Raw genomic sequence first — 15,009 nt, 5'->3', positions numbered from 1 at the left:
AGCGAGTGAAAAGGAGAGAGGAAGAGGAGAGAGAGTAGAAGAGAGGATATCGAGAAGATGAAGGGGAGGAATAGCAGCTATAGCAGCTGCAGAGATATCTAATGTGACAGTCACTGACATACAGTTGCGGACAAATATATTGCCACCCTTGCACTTTCCTTAGACGATTCTCTACAAATAAGTTGAAACTGAAAATAATAAATAGTCTCCACACCTTGTAATGGATTTTCAATATTGCAGAACAAATAAATGTTTTATAAAACGTAAGTTTGCAAATTTAATTTAAAAAATGAACACAAATGGCTTGAACAAGGTTATTGGCACCCCAGAGCTAGTACCTGGTTTCACAGCCTTTGGGCAAGATAAGTGCAGGCAAACGCTTCCTGTAGCCTTCAATGAGCTTGCTGCACATTTCTACTGGCAATTTGGCCCACTCTTCAGCAGCATACTGCACTAATTCTTCACTGTTTGAGGGGTGCCCTCCACCAACTGCTGTTTTCCGATCTCGCCATAGGTTTTTGGATGTGATTCAGAGCTGGACTCTTGGTTGGCCACTCCAGAACAATCCAGTGTTTCTTCTTAAACCATTCTTGGGTGATTTGTGATGTGTGTCTGGGGTCTATGTCCTGCTGGAACACCCACAACCTCCAATAGAGACCCAGTTTTTGGACACTGGGTTGAATATTGGACTCCAAAAGATCTGATAATCTCGTTCTATGATTCCCTGTGCACGTTCAAGGCCTCCAGTATGAGAGGTGGCAAAAGCAGCCCCACAGCATTATCAAACCTCCATGTTTGATTGTAGGAGGGCGTTCTTTTCATTGAATGATTAATTTAGTCGTCAGTAAACACAGTGCTGTACTACCTAAGAGCTAACATGTTGTTTTATTGGGTCACAGAACATTTCCCCCAGATTTAGGGTGCCTGTCTTTATTTTCTAAATTAAATTTGTAAACTTACCTTTACAACATTCTATTTGGTTCTGCAATGTTGAAAACCCAACAAGGTGTGGAGAGCAATTATTTAAATTACAATTTATTTTAGAAGAAATAGGGAATTACTGAAGAAAAGTGCAAGGGTGCCAATATATTTGGCTGCAACTGTATATATGTGCTAGATAAAATAAACTTGTATCTTACATAGAGCTATGGCTCCCTGGTACACCAAGCTCTTATAAAATGATTGACACATACAGACCTTGATGGTGGCGTCCTCAGAAGCAGTGACCATGACAGAGAAGACCGGGTGGAAGATGACCCGTGTGACGGGGGAGCGGTGGCCGCTTAGGGCGTATCTCTCTGGGGGACGGGGGATCCACTCCTTAGGATCCCTCTTCTGGGCCACAGGACCCCCTAGAGTCATCTCCTCCTTGGCCTCGTTCAGCTTAGACTCCAGCTCCATCACCTGGGGGAGAGAGGGATGGGAGAAGGTAGGAGAGTGAACATAAAGGTGTGGAAAAGATGACGAGAGAGTAGTAGACGTGATAGTTCAGTTCTCTGTTTATTTCACTCATACTCCACACACGTTTTTATTGATTTTTTAACCAGAGGTCACACTGAGAATTACATCTATTGTACAAGTGAGCCCTGGCCAAGAAAGCATCCTACACTGGTCAAAAAAATAAAGGGAACACTAAAATAACACATCCTAAATCTGAATGAAATATTCTTATTAAATACTTTTTTCTTTACATAGTTGAATCTGCTGACATCAAAGTCACACAAATCATCAATGGAAATCAAATTTATCAACCTATGGAGGTCAGGATTTGGAGTCACACTCAAAATTAAAGTGGAAAACCACACTACAGGCTGATCCAACTTTGATGTAATGTCCTTAAAACAAGTCAAAATGAGGCTCAGTAGTGTGTGTGTGGCCTCCACATGCCTGTATGACCTCACTACAACGCTTGGGCATGCTCCTGATGAGGTGGCGGATGGTCTCCTGAGGGATCTCCTCAATTGGATTCAGGTCTGGGGAACGGGTGGACCAGTTCTTAGCGTCAATGCCTTCCTCTTGCAGGAACTGCTGACACACTCCAGCCACATGAGGTCTAGCATTGTCTTGCATTAGGAGGAACCCAGGGCCAACCGCACCAGCATATGGTCTCACAAGGGGTCTGAGGATCTCATCTCGGTACCTAATGGCAGTCAGGCTACCTCTGGCGAGCACATGGAGGGCTGTGCGGCCCCTCAAAGAAATGCCACCCCACACCGTGACTGACCCAGTGCCAAACCGGTCATGCTGGAGGATGTTGCAAGCAGCAGAACGTTCTCCACGGCGTCTCCAGACTGTCACGTGCTCATTGTGAACCTGCTTTCATCTGTGAAGAGCACAGGGCGCCAGTGGCGAATTTGCCAATCTTGGTGTTCTCTGGCAAGTGAAAAACGTCCTGCACGGTGTTGGGCTGGAAAGCACAACCCCCACCTGTGGACGTCAGGCACTCATACCACCCTCATGGAGTATGTTTCTGACCGTTTGAGCAGACACATGCACATTTGTGGCCGGCTGGAGGTCATTTAGCAGGGCTCTGGCAGTGCCCCTCCTGCTCCTCCTTGCACAAAAGCGGAGGTAGCGGTCCTGCTGCTGGGTTGTTGCCCTCCTACGGCCTCCTCCACGTCTCCTGATGTACTGGCCTGTCTCCTGGTAGCGCCTCCATGCTCTGGACACTACGCTGACAGACACAGCAAACCTTCTTGCCACAGCTCGCATTGATGTGCCATCTTGGATGAGCTGCACTACCTGAGCCACTTGTGTGGGTTGTAGACTCAGTCTCATGCTACCACTAGAGTGAAAGCACCGCCAGCATTCAAAAGTGACCAAAACATCAGCCAGGAAGCATAGGAACTGAGAAGGGGTCTGTGGTCCCCACCTGCAGAACCACTCCTTTATTGGGGGTGTCTTGCTAATTGCCTATAATTTCCACCTGTTGTCTATTCCATTTGCACAACAGCATGTGAAATTTATTGTCAATCAGTGTTGCTTCCTAAGTGGACAGTTTGATTTCACAGAAGTGTGATTGACTTGGAGTTACATTGTGTTGTTTAAGTGTTCCCTTTATTTTTTTGAGCAGTGTATAATATAGTAAACACATAAAAAAAAAAAGTTATTTTGTGGTAACTTAAAATGGTGCAAAGTGCATCAGAGCTTAAAAACCATCTGCAATTCCAATATGGGATGGAAAATCAAAACACACACACAAAATACCATAACACCATAAAAGTGACGTCAACTCACCTTCTTCTGTAATCTGATGACAGAGGTCCATTTCTTCTCCAAAAGACCAGCGTACTTCTTATCTAGCTCCTCATTCTGTGGGAGTAGGAGACAGAAATTGAAAAATGAGAGCGTGATTTCTAGGTTTCAAATAATTGCAAGGAAATCAAAGAATAGGTTAGTGTGGCAGTTTTGGGGCAAGTTAGTGTGCATTCGTTTGCTTACCATATCTAACTCCGCCTCTTTCTTGAAGGTGGAATAGGTTTCTTCATAGCCGTTTGAGCGGAGGTAGTCTCCTATCGCTCGGTTTCTGAGAAAGAGAGAGAGAATAAAGAGCACAAAACACAACCGTCAATATGCACATTATATTCCAAGGTTGTCTTCATAATCATGCAGGGTATGTGACAATCTCAAAATCCAGTTTTAACCCAGCATGTTTCATTCAGTCAGTGTTGTGACTGCAGGTAGCTCCCATAACTCCTTAAATACTGTATCAGAAAAGTGTGTGTGTGTCCAGTGAAATGTTTCCTCTAGGAAAACAATGCCGAAGAATGAATCACAGCCAGTGTTTCTGGTGGTCATGGAAACATGACGACTGCTGGAGGGATGGAACACTCAGAAGAAGCATAAAGTGGCAGCATGGTTCCGTTCTCTGATGTGGGCTAAATGTTTTATGAGCAGCAGGACATCAGCACTCCTCAAGTGGCTGCTGGATCAGTGTAACCTGTGTGAGTGAGTGTGTTCAAGTATGTGTGCGGCTGGGCACACTTTCAGAGAGAATGTGGTTTGTGTCTATGAGGTCAACCTTTGGCCCAGTGTGCCATCAGAGAGCAGTGTGTTTCTACAGGCTGTTTCCTGTCTGCAGAGCTACTGGACTGTACTACACTACAGAGACACACAACTAAAACCAAGAAGCGCCTGGAACTTACAACCATTCCCCGTTCAAAGGCACTTAAATCTGTAGTATTGCCCATCCACCCTCTGAATGGCACACATACACAATCCATGTCTCAATTGTCTCAAGGCTTAAAAATCTTTCTTTAACACTAGAACCGCCAAAGGCCAACGGCCACTGACATTTGATTTTGTAAATGTAAAAAAATATTTTACATAGCTCATGTCAGAATTTTGAAATCACAAACAGAAAAGTATTTTGAACTTTACCGTTTTTCTTCACCTGAGACCTATTGCCAACTTAACCCGCCAAGACAACGTGCTGTAGGACGTTGGTACACAGCCCGGCGCTAATGAGTCTCCCTCGCCCTCACCTCACTGAATGGACACATGGATGAATGGGTGAAAATTGTGCACTTAATTTACAATTTAATTTAAAATTAGGACTAACTGATACGAGGTTGACTTAATTCAGAAAGACTATACTGTAATGATTCACATATTCATCAGCTTTGTCACTTATGTTTATAGCAAATAATTTGACCGTACGCCTTGTGGTTTGATATAATTTTAATATACATTTTACTTTGTAAAATTAAACTGACGGGACTTTTACTTACTATAACGTTATTGCTAATCAAATTGATTGTAAAGGGAAACTAACACATGATAGGTGTTTCAGTAGGCTTTTAGAATAATGCAAAACTTATCCTTGACTCTATCCGAGCGAAAGAAAGCAAATGATGCCAGCCCACTAAATGGATGACGAATGGCCGATAATTGTGCACGTTACTTCACAATCAAATTTAAAATGAGGCCTAACTGAATTGTACAGGGTGAAGAGGTTGATATAATTTAGAACAACCATGTAATGATGCGGATTTATCGTTGGCGCTCATCTTAATATCACAACCGACTTGGGGGTTGATGCATTCTCTGTTACGCTTTACTTTGTAAAAATAAGTTGATACGGGGCTGTTTTGTTTACTATAATGCTATGACTAAATTACATTTATTGTAAGGGAAAGGAAAACATGCTACGTGTTGCAGTAAGCCTTTAGAATAATGCAAAACATATCCTTGACTTTATCCAAGTTGATGACCAAGGGGAAACAAAACGATGCCAGTCAGCCTGCACAGCCCAGGAATACTACACCTAAACTATTCAAAAAAGAATTTCACACATAATGAGAGTTAGCCTATAGGCAAGACTAAATTGACAGTCTGATGAGTGGCAGTACTTTCAGTTGTCAAATTGGACAAGAAGAGATCTTGTAACATCTTGTAATTGACAGACAGGAAAAGGAGCATCACTTTATAAAATCCTCCATCAGAGTCACATGCAAGTAACAGTTTGATTTCTTTATAGTATCAGAATGAGCATGTTTAAGACACTGTCAAAAACATCGCATTCTGAAAGTATTCAGACCCCTTGACTCGTTCCACATTTTGGGGAATATTCAGAAGGTGGAAACTTTCCGTGGGAATTAACGGGAATATACAGTTGAAGTCGGAAGTTTACATATACCGTAGCCAAATACATTTAAACTCAGTTTTTCACTATTCCTGACATTTAATCCTAGTCCGTTTTAGGTCAGTTAGGTTCACCACTTTATTTTAAGAATGTGAAATATCAGAATAATAGTAGAGATAGAGATATATACAGTGCCTTGCGAAAGTATTCGGCCCCCTTGAACTTTGCGACCTTTTGCCACATTTCAGGCTTCAAACATAAAGATATAAAACTGTATTTTTTTGTGAAGAATCAACAACAAGTGGGACACAATCATGAAGTGGAACGACATTTATTGGATATTTCAAACTTTTTTAACAAATCAAAAACTGAAAAATTGGGCGTGCAAAATTATTCAGCCCCCTTAAGTTAATACTTTGTAGCGCCACCTTTTGCTGCGATTACAGCTGTAAGTCGCTTGGGGTATGTCTCTATCAGTTTTGCACATCGAGAGACTGAAATTTTTTCCCATTCCTCCTTGCAAAACAGCTCGAGCTCAGTGAGGTTGGATGGAGAGCATTTGTGAACAGCAGTTTTCAGTTCTTTCCACAGATTCTCGATTGGATTCAGGTCTGGACTTTGACTTGGCCATTCTAACACCTGGATATGTTTATTTTTGAACCATTCCATTGTAGATTTTGCTTTATGTTTTCGATCATTGTCTTGTTGGAAGACAAATCTCCGTCCCAGTCTCAGGTCTTTTGCAGACTCCATCAGGTTTTCTTCCAGAATGGTCCTGTATTTGGCTCCATCCATCTTCCCATCAATTTTAACCATCTTCCCTGTCCCTGCTGAAGAAAAGCAGGCCCAAACCATGATGCTGCCACCACCATGTTTGACAGTGGGGATGGTGTTCAGGGTGATGAGCTCTGTTGCTTTTACGCCAAACATAACGTTTTGCATTGTTGCCAAAAAGTTCAATTTTGGTTTCATCTGACCAGAGCACCTTCTTCCACATGTTTGGTGTGTCTCCCCAGGTGGCTTGTGGCAAACTTTAAACAACACTTTTTATGGATATCTTTAAGAAATGGCTTTCTTCTTGCCACTCTTCCATAAAGGCCAGATTTGTGCAATATACGACTGATTGTTGTCCTATGGACAGAGTCTCCCACCTCAGCTGTAGATCTCTGCAGTTCATCCAGAGTGATCATGGGCCTCTTGGCTGCATCTCTGATCAGTCTTCTCCTTGTATGAGCTGAAAGTTTAGAGGGACGGCCAGGTCTTGGTAGATTTGCAGAAAAGGTCGTACTTTCGCAAGGGTGGGTCTGTCTGTCTGTCTGTCTGTCTGTCTGTCTGTCTGTCTGTCTGTCTGTCTGTCTGTCTGTCTGTCTGTCTGTCTGTCTGTCTGTCTGTCTGTCTGTCTGTCTGTCTGTCTGTCTGTCTGTCTGTCTGTCTGTCTGTCTGTCTGTCTGTCTGTCTGTCTGTCTGTCTATATATATATATATATATCCCCCCCCACTTTGGAGACTTCTGGACACTCCTTACATCTTAAGGTTCCACAGGAAGAGGGTAACAGGATACTAAACCCTTATTACTCCCTTCAGGGGATCTGACCTGACCTCAAACCCTCCACCTAATCCACAGATGTCCATCTGTTTCCCCTATAGCAATCCTGTGATCTCCTCCCTTCCACCCAGCACATTCCACAGCCACACTGTCTTTCTACAGATCTCACTCCTTTATATACTATGCGTCTGATCGATCATGTCTTTAATATCTCAATGTCCAACAAGCCTGGAAAACAAGTCATTTTCCATAACTTATCCAGGATTTATGACCGTACAAACCCTGTGTCGTGTGTGTGTGTGTGTGTACTCACAGTTCATCTCGTTGTCTCTGTGACAGCACCATGGTGGCTGTAGTGGCTGCTCTCGCCCTCTGGACTAGGGGTGAGGGTGTAGGGGGGGTCCTCAGGTCAGCTGCTCAGTCCTCAGAGACTACAACTGGTACTCCAAACAGAAGGGCGGATACAAGGGTGAGAATAAGGGGAGAGAGCAAAACAAAGAGGTGGAGGGAGAGTAAGAAGGAAAAATTAAATTAGTTTACGGTTATTGACAGAAAAATTTGATTACTAATCAACGCGGTACAAACACAATGATATCTGCCATTCTGCCTAATGGCAAGGCTCACTTCTCTCATTCTGGCCTCTGACAGGTGTGGAACATATTTAGGCTAATAGTACGGCATATTGATAGGGTAGCCTAATCTACTAATAAACAGAAACAAAACCAACACAGCCATTTGTGGTTCTGCAGCAAAGCATGTACGTCCTGAGCCATAAGACTGCTAGTAGCTGGGGTGACAGTGGCTTTAAGCTGCTTATTGGCTAGACCACAAAGAGTCTGTCTGTGTGTGTACACATGCTTACAAGTGTTTATGTGGGGGTGCCATCCTCTTTGTAGAAATGTTTGTATGCGTGGGATCCGTGTGTGTGTGCCAGAGACTAGTCGTCCAGACAGCTGACAATGCAGGACTGAGGAGTATCGCTGGGAATTGCCAGACCTCATGATATTATCACAATACTTACAGTATGTGCCAATACGATATGTATCACGATTCTATTGCGATGTGATACTGCAATTCTAATGCGATTTGATGTTCCAAACAATGATGCCAGAGTTATGTTTTAAGTTTACTGTTCCGATTTTGTATATTCTGTATGAGGTCTATGTGAACTTGTCTGTATTCTGTTGGTTTAATGCTGACGGGCACCTTTCTCACGAAGGCAAATTCCAGACAGGTGTAAATAAATGTACAGTACCAGTCAAAAGTTCGGACACACCTACTCATTCAAAGGTTTTTCTTAAAATGTTCAATATTTTCTAAATTGTAGAATAATAGTGAAGACATCAAAACTATAAACACATGGAATCATGTAGTAACCAAGAAAGTGTTCAACAAATCAAAATATTGGAGATTCTTCAAGTAGCCTTTGTCTTGAAGACAGCTTTGCACACACTTGGCATTCTCTCAACCAGCTTCATGGAGGTAGTCACTTGGAATGCATTTCAATTAACAGGTGTGACTCATTAAAAGTGAATTTGTGGAATTTATTTCCTTCTTAATTAATCCATTTGAGCCAATCAGTTATGTTGTGACAGGGTAGGGGTGGTATACAGAATGTGGTATTTTACCAAATAGGACTAAGCCCATATTATGGCAAGAACAGCTCAAATAAGCAAAGAGAAATGACAGTCCATTCTCCCAGCTGACAGATCCACAAAAAGAATGAGACAGGGTTTAAGTAAAGACCACAACACACCAGAAACAGGGTAGCCTAGTGGTTAGAGCGTTGGACTAGTAACCGGAAGGTTGCGAGTTCAAACCCCCGAGCTGACAAGGTACAAATCTGTCGTTCTGCCCCTGAACAGGCAGTTAACCCACTGTTCCCAGGCCGTCATTGAAAATAAGAATTTGTTCTTAACTGACTTGCCTGGTTAAATAAAGGTAAAATAAATAAATAAATAAAGGTCCACAAGGATTCACAGGTGGAATTCGGTTTGTTTGTCTGTTGTCTCATGTTGAGACACCGAACCACGAGAATAAACTATGCCATCAAGTCATTCATTCTGTGAAACAAACTGTCGTGGGCTGGCTTATTACAAGAGGGGACTGTGGAGAAAGGAGGGGACAAGGGAAAGGTGAGAAGGCAGGCAGGAAGGCAGCACTGACTGTCCAGCTCATAAATAGGCCGCTAACCAAATTAGCCTGACCTCTCACATATGACATTGTCACCAAGCCTATGCCAGCTCTGACACCTGCAAGAGCCAACTCAGCTCTGCCAGGACTGGTGTGTTTGTGTGTGTGTGGGGTTGAGTAATAAGTGGGTGTACTCACACGTATTTTGTGGACAAGAAAGTTTAAATATAACGTTAACAAACTGTTAAAGTTGCAATGTTTTTGAGAAACAGGCATGACTTTCATGATCCTTCAATAAAACGAATCACTCTTTCAATGTTGAGTCAATCAAAATACTATGGAGCACTACCCTTATCACACTGGAAGTAAATCTGTGTACACGTGTGAATAACTTTCACTGCAGTCCAATCCCTTCCAGTCAAACTTTCAGTGCAACAAAAGTTGACATATCATTTCAAAGTAGGACTTGGCCAGTTGTTTGTCTTTTGTCCATCTGATTGTGTCTGTGTACTAGCCAGGTTTGTGTCCTAGCACTACACAGCTGATTCAAATAGCCAACTCATCATCAAGATTTGATTATTTGAATGTTTGCCCCACCACCACGAGCCTGGACCACCACCCACCTCTATTCACTTAAAGCCCCCGGTCAGGTAGTCAGTCAGACAGTAACAGCCTTTAAAACTGCAGAGACAGCACTGTCTTGTCACACATTTCCCAAACCAAATCCCTCTTCTCTCAGCTTAAAAAGCTACGAGAAGCCATAATGGGTCATGAGGTGAATCCAGACATAGCAAAACTAGGGTGAGTCAGTGTACAATAGGATCTAGTCAGTGTGTACACTGCATCTTGTATGTGTATGTTAAAAGACCGGCACCTGCATGTTGAGAGAGCTAGGAAACTATGTGAGATGCGAATGAGGGTGACATCTTGTATAAAGTGAGTGATATGTGGACAGAGAGTTATTGGTTGGTTTTAAAACACACAGGGTTTCCGTTAACCGGTAATTGCCGGCTTTTGGCCAATCAAAGTCGATAAATAAAATTGTAGCCAGACAAATGTTCCGGGATTCAGAACCACTCTCACTCCTTGAACGCTGCCTTACAGGCATGCCTCACCTGCTGCTGAGACGGCGCGCGACAGGCGCCTAGGCTACTGTTGATTATGAAGATGGATCATATATGGTGAGAATGTAACTCCTCATTTGATACTGCAGTTTTTCAGGGATTTTACAACTCGCTAACTACTTCACATGCTGATATTGACTTTGGTATTGTGTGTAGCTACGTGTTCTAGCTAGCTAGCCAGCAAACATTCTAGAGAGCATTGCATTTTGAGTTTTGTAGTCGACTGAGCGCTGCAGATTTCCACAACAGTTTTCACATATTGCTTGTTAACTTATGACAAAATGCAATTGTTTTTTGACTACATATATTGTTCACATATGTGATGTAGGGAATGTTATCCTGCCACACATTGGGTCCCTTGATACCAATTGAGCAACGTTTCAATGCCCCAACAATTCAGTCTGTTCTGGACGCAAAGGGAGGTCCGACCTGGTATTAGACTGGTGTACCTAATACACCACGCGTGGGAATACTTTGGAACACATTTCCAAAATTAAAATCACTTGGAGCTTATTTGTTGGTGATTTTATAGTCTTATGTCCAACAAAATAAAATATATATTTGTTTTGCTCAGAAAACTTGGTGCCAAATAAAATCTACCGCAAACCAGATTTGGTACGCGGCCCCCTAGTTGGGGAACGCACCCATTGCATATGGATGAGCAGTAAATTTCTCAAATGTCCGATAAATAAAATCTCAACCAGCCATGATTGGGAATCCCATAGGGTGGTGCACAATTGGCCCAGCATCATCCGGACAATGATGGCTGGGGTAGGCCATCATTGTAAATAAGAATTTATTCTTAACGGACTTGCCAATTTAAATAAAAATAAGCAAAGAAAGGTGGCCATATTCAGTAGAATCTGTCAGAAGATAGGGTATATTTTATCTTCTCCAATTTACTAAAGTGAAAAACATCTTTAATCCACACAAAATGAGAGGGAGGAGGGTGATTGCCACAGAAGTAAAATCAACCTTCTTGCCAACAAACTCAAAGGCTACAAAGTCAGATGTGTATTTTGGTAATGTTAAGGCATCAGGTATTACCCTAAACAATGGACTCCCTCTACTGGCAACTGGGTTCTAACCCCAACATCTACATCACCCTCTACCAGACCACATTTTAGGGTAACTTCATGTAAAGGACAAGAGAATGGAACTAAACCCATACCACATACCATTACACAACTGCCAGTATCAGACTCTTTAGAGAAAGAATCTAAAGCTCCAGTGTCTCTTAACTTCTTGAAGCTAGGGGGCACTATTTTTATGTTTGGAAAAATAACGTTCCCAAAGTAAACGGCCTATTTTTCAGGACCAGATAATAGAATATGCATATAATTGACAGATTAGGATAGAAAACACTAAAGTTTCCAAAACTGTCAAAATTGTGTCTGAGTTAAACAGAACTGATATTGCAGACTAAAACCTGAGGAAAATCCAATCAGGAAGTGCCCCTGTTTTTGAAACCTCTGTTGTTATGCATCCCTATTGCCCATTTCAAATCAAATCAAATTTTATTTGTCACATACACATGGTTAGCAGATGTTAATGCGAGTGTAGCAAAATGCTTGTGCTTCTAGTTCCGACGATGCAGTAATAATCAACAAGTAATCTAGCTAACAATTCCAAAACTACTACCTTATAGACACAAGTGTAAGGGGATAAAGAATATGTACATAAAGATATATGAATGAGTGATGGTACAGAGCGGCATAGGCAAGATACAGTAGATGGTATTGAGTGCAGTATATACATATGAGATGAGTATGTAAACAAAGTGGCATAGTGGCTAGTGATACATGTATTACATAAAGATGCAGTAGATGATATAGAGTACAGTATATACATATGAGATGAATAATGTAGGGTATGTAACATTATATTAGGTAGCATTGTTTAAAGTGGCTAGTGATATATTTTACATCATTTCCCATTATTAAAGTGGCTGGAGTTGAGTCAGTGTGTTGGCAGCAGCCACTCAATGGGATATCAACCAGATTCCTTTTTCTATGGTTTCCCTAAGGTGTCAACAGCCTTTAGACATAGTTTTAGGCTTTTATTTTGAAGAATGAGCGTGAACGACCACATTGCGTAGGTGGATAGGTGGGGGCTCTCAGAGTGAGTTGAACGCAAAAGAGAAAGGCGGCCATTGCGACTCCCGGTCCTAGTGAAACGCCAACTGTCCCGGTTGATATATTATGGAATAGATATTTGAAAAACACCCTGAGGATTGATTATAAAAAAACGTTTGACATTTCTCTGTGGACATTATGGATATAATTTGGAATTTTTGTCTGCATATGTCATGACCACTTTTTCCTGTGGATTCCTGGGCATAACGCACCAAACTAACAGAGGTATTTGGATATATAAAATGTATTTATGGAACAAAAGGAACATTTGTTGTCTAACTGGGAGTCTCGAAAGTGAAAACATCCGAAGATCAAAGGTAAACGATTAATATGATTGCTTTTCTGATTTCTGACCAAGTTACCTGATGCTAAGTGTGCTTATTGTTTTTTCGAACGATCGATAAACTTACAAACGCTTGTATTGCTTTCGCCGTAAAGCATAATTTCAAAATCTGAGACGACAGGTGGATTAACAAAAGGCTAAGCTGTGTTTTGCAATATTGCACTTGTGATTTCATGAATATTTTCTAGTAATATTATTTGACTGTGGCGCTATGCTATTCAGCGTTGCTGATGAGTTATACCGGATCCGGGATGGGTGGTTCAGAAGGTTAAATTCTATATTTAATACATTGTAAAATTCTACACTAGCACTCAATGGACAAAAAAAATGGTTTGATATTGTTTCATTAAACTTCCGACTTAGTCATAAACACAGGGGGACAGATGTTAGAACAAAAACAAGTTCTGTGAGCCATTGCCAAAAGCTATGAAATCTGGTTAAATGAAAAGCCTAATTTTCAGACTTTGTATCCTACCTCGTAGTAATAAATTGGGGATGCGTAGTAGGTGAACATATCGGAATCATCCGATATTAGCCAAAACTGCCAACATCGACCCCGATGTCTAGTTTAACAGCAATGTGCAAAACTAATGTCAAAGCAGACATGCATACCTATAACATAGGTACATGACGTAATGACACCACGTAAAATTTTGCGCTACACTTGTAACACGTGACGACCCGCCCACCCTGTCTGCCGAATTCTTTCTTTGCTCTTGCTTTCCTTAACAATCAACTGTTCTCTGTCGTGGGCGATGTTGGCTTTCGCCGACTGGTCAAGCACCGGTACACTATCAAGCAAACTATTTTTCAGATGTTGTCCTACCGGAGTTACACAGTAGTAGCATCACGACTGACAATTGGACCAGCGATATCAGCCCCATGAGCATGCCGAGTCTGACAGCACAGTGGGTCGTCGAGGATTTTGTACTGAGGAAAGTCGTATTGAAAGCTCATGAATGGGCTGGTTGTCATATTAGTGAACCTCCACCCCAAAAAGGATTGATCGCAATACTGCAGTGCACAGCTGAAGCACGTGCAAGACATGGCTGACATGAAGAGAACCGAGCAACTATTGACAAAAGCAGGAAATGAAAACATTGCCGAGGAACTGCTTTTGAAATCTGAAACAGCCACTGAGCATTTTGAAGCACAAACACCAGGTGATTTGGTTGAAAGGTTACAGTCATTCTCATTATGCGGCCGCTGACATTTTGTACATAGGGTCCAACCTTTTTGGTTGTGATACCAACCGCTGGTGGTGGTGGTCGAGACTACGTGCATCACCGTACGAGGCCGCCAGAGCGGAAAACAAATCTAGTTGTAAACTCCCCTATGAGAACAGTGAGGAGCAGACAGGCCCCTAGACAGGGGTAATCTTAGAACACATCTAAGATATTACTGAGGTGTCCTACACTGGTTGTAAAAGAAGTCCAGTGGACTTCCACCTCCAAAACAAATAGCAAAAATAGTCATGCCTTGCCATGTGTAGATTCAACTACAATAAAACTAGTAAAATGCTCCATATCATCTGTTCCTGTAGGATAACATTTCTGAATAAAATCGGTAGGACAACTGGTCCCCTTGAGTACCAATGCTAAACGATATCATAACCGCCATCGATAAAATACCATACTGTGCAGCAGTCTTCATCGACCTGGCCAAGGCTTTCAATTACCACATTCTTATCGGCAGACTCAATAGCCTTAGTTTCTCAAATAACTGCCTCGCCTGGTTCACAAACTACTTTGCAGACAGTTCAGTGTGTCAAACCGGAGGGCCTGTTGTCTGGACGTCTGGTAGTCTATGGGGGTACCACGGGGTTCAATTCTCGGGACGACTCTTTTCTTTGTATATATCAACAACGTTGCTCTTGCTGCGAATGATTCCCTGATCCACCTCTACGCAGACAACACCATTCTGTATACATCTGGCCCTTCTTTGGGCACTGTGTTAACCAACCTCCAAACGAGCTTCAATGCCATACAAGTCTGCTTCCGTGGCTTCCAACTGCTCTTAAAACGCCAGCAAAACCAAATGCATGCTTTTCAACCGTTCGCTGCCCGCACCTGCTCACCCGACTTGCATCACTACTCTGGACGGTTCTGACCTAGAGTATGTGGACAACTACAAATACCTAGGTGT

At 42.2% G+C, this 15,009-nt stretch overlaps 1 protein-coding gene across 4 annotated transcripts in view; it reads right to left on the bottom strand.

Moving 5' to 3' along the window:
• The window catches only part of LOC110491314 (lissencephaly-1 homolog B), a 32,632-nt gene that overhangs the window by 13,670 nt on the left and 3,953 nt on the right, over window positions 1-15,009 (bottom strand). For 2 of the 4 annotated variants that reach the window (XM_036950263.2, XM_021564680.3), the window contains exons 2-5: window positions 7,443-7,566; window positions 3,442-3,526; window positions 3,238-3,312; window positions 1,198-1,404 (exon numbers count right to left, since the gene is read on the bottom strand). In XM_036950263.2, the coding sequence (XP_036806158.2) occupies window positions 1,198-1,404; window positions 3,238-3,312; window positions 3,442-3,526; window positions 7,443-7,474 (399 nt within the window). In that variant the 5' untranslated portion in view covers window positions 7,475-7,566. Of the gene's footprint in view, window positions 1-1,197; window positions 1,405-3,237; window positions 3,313-3,441; window positions 3,527-7,442; window positions 7,573-15,009 lie in introns of all 4 variants that reach the window. The other 2 variants (XM_090201682.1, XM_036950266.2) reach the window with 1 other exon arrangement.

This window comes from Oncorhynchus mykiss, chromosome 2, assembly GCF_057628025.1.
Source record: "Oncorhynchus mykiss isolate SJ-2025 chromosome 2, ASM5762802v1, whole genome shotgun sequence".
In the NCBI taxonomy this organism is placed as follows: domain Eukaryota; kingdom Metazoa; phylum Chordata; class Actinopteri; order Salmoniformes; family Salmonidae; genus Oncorhynchus; species Oncorhynchus mykiss.
The sequence above is the reverse complement of the archived record's forward strand: the minus strand, read 5'-3'. Positions and strand labels throughout refer to the sequence as shown.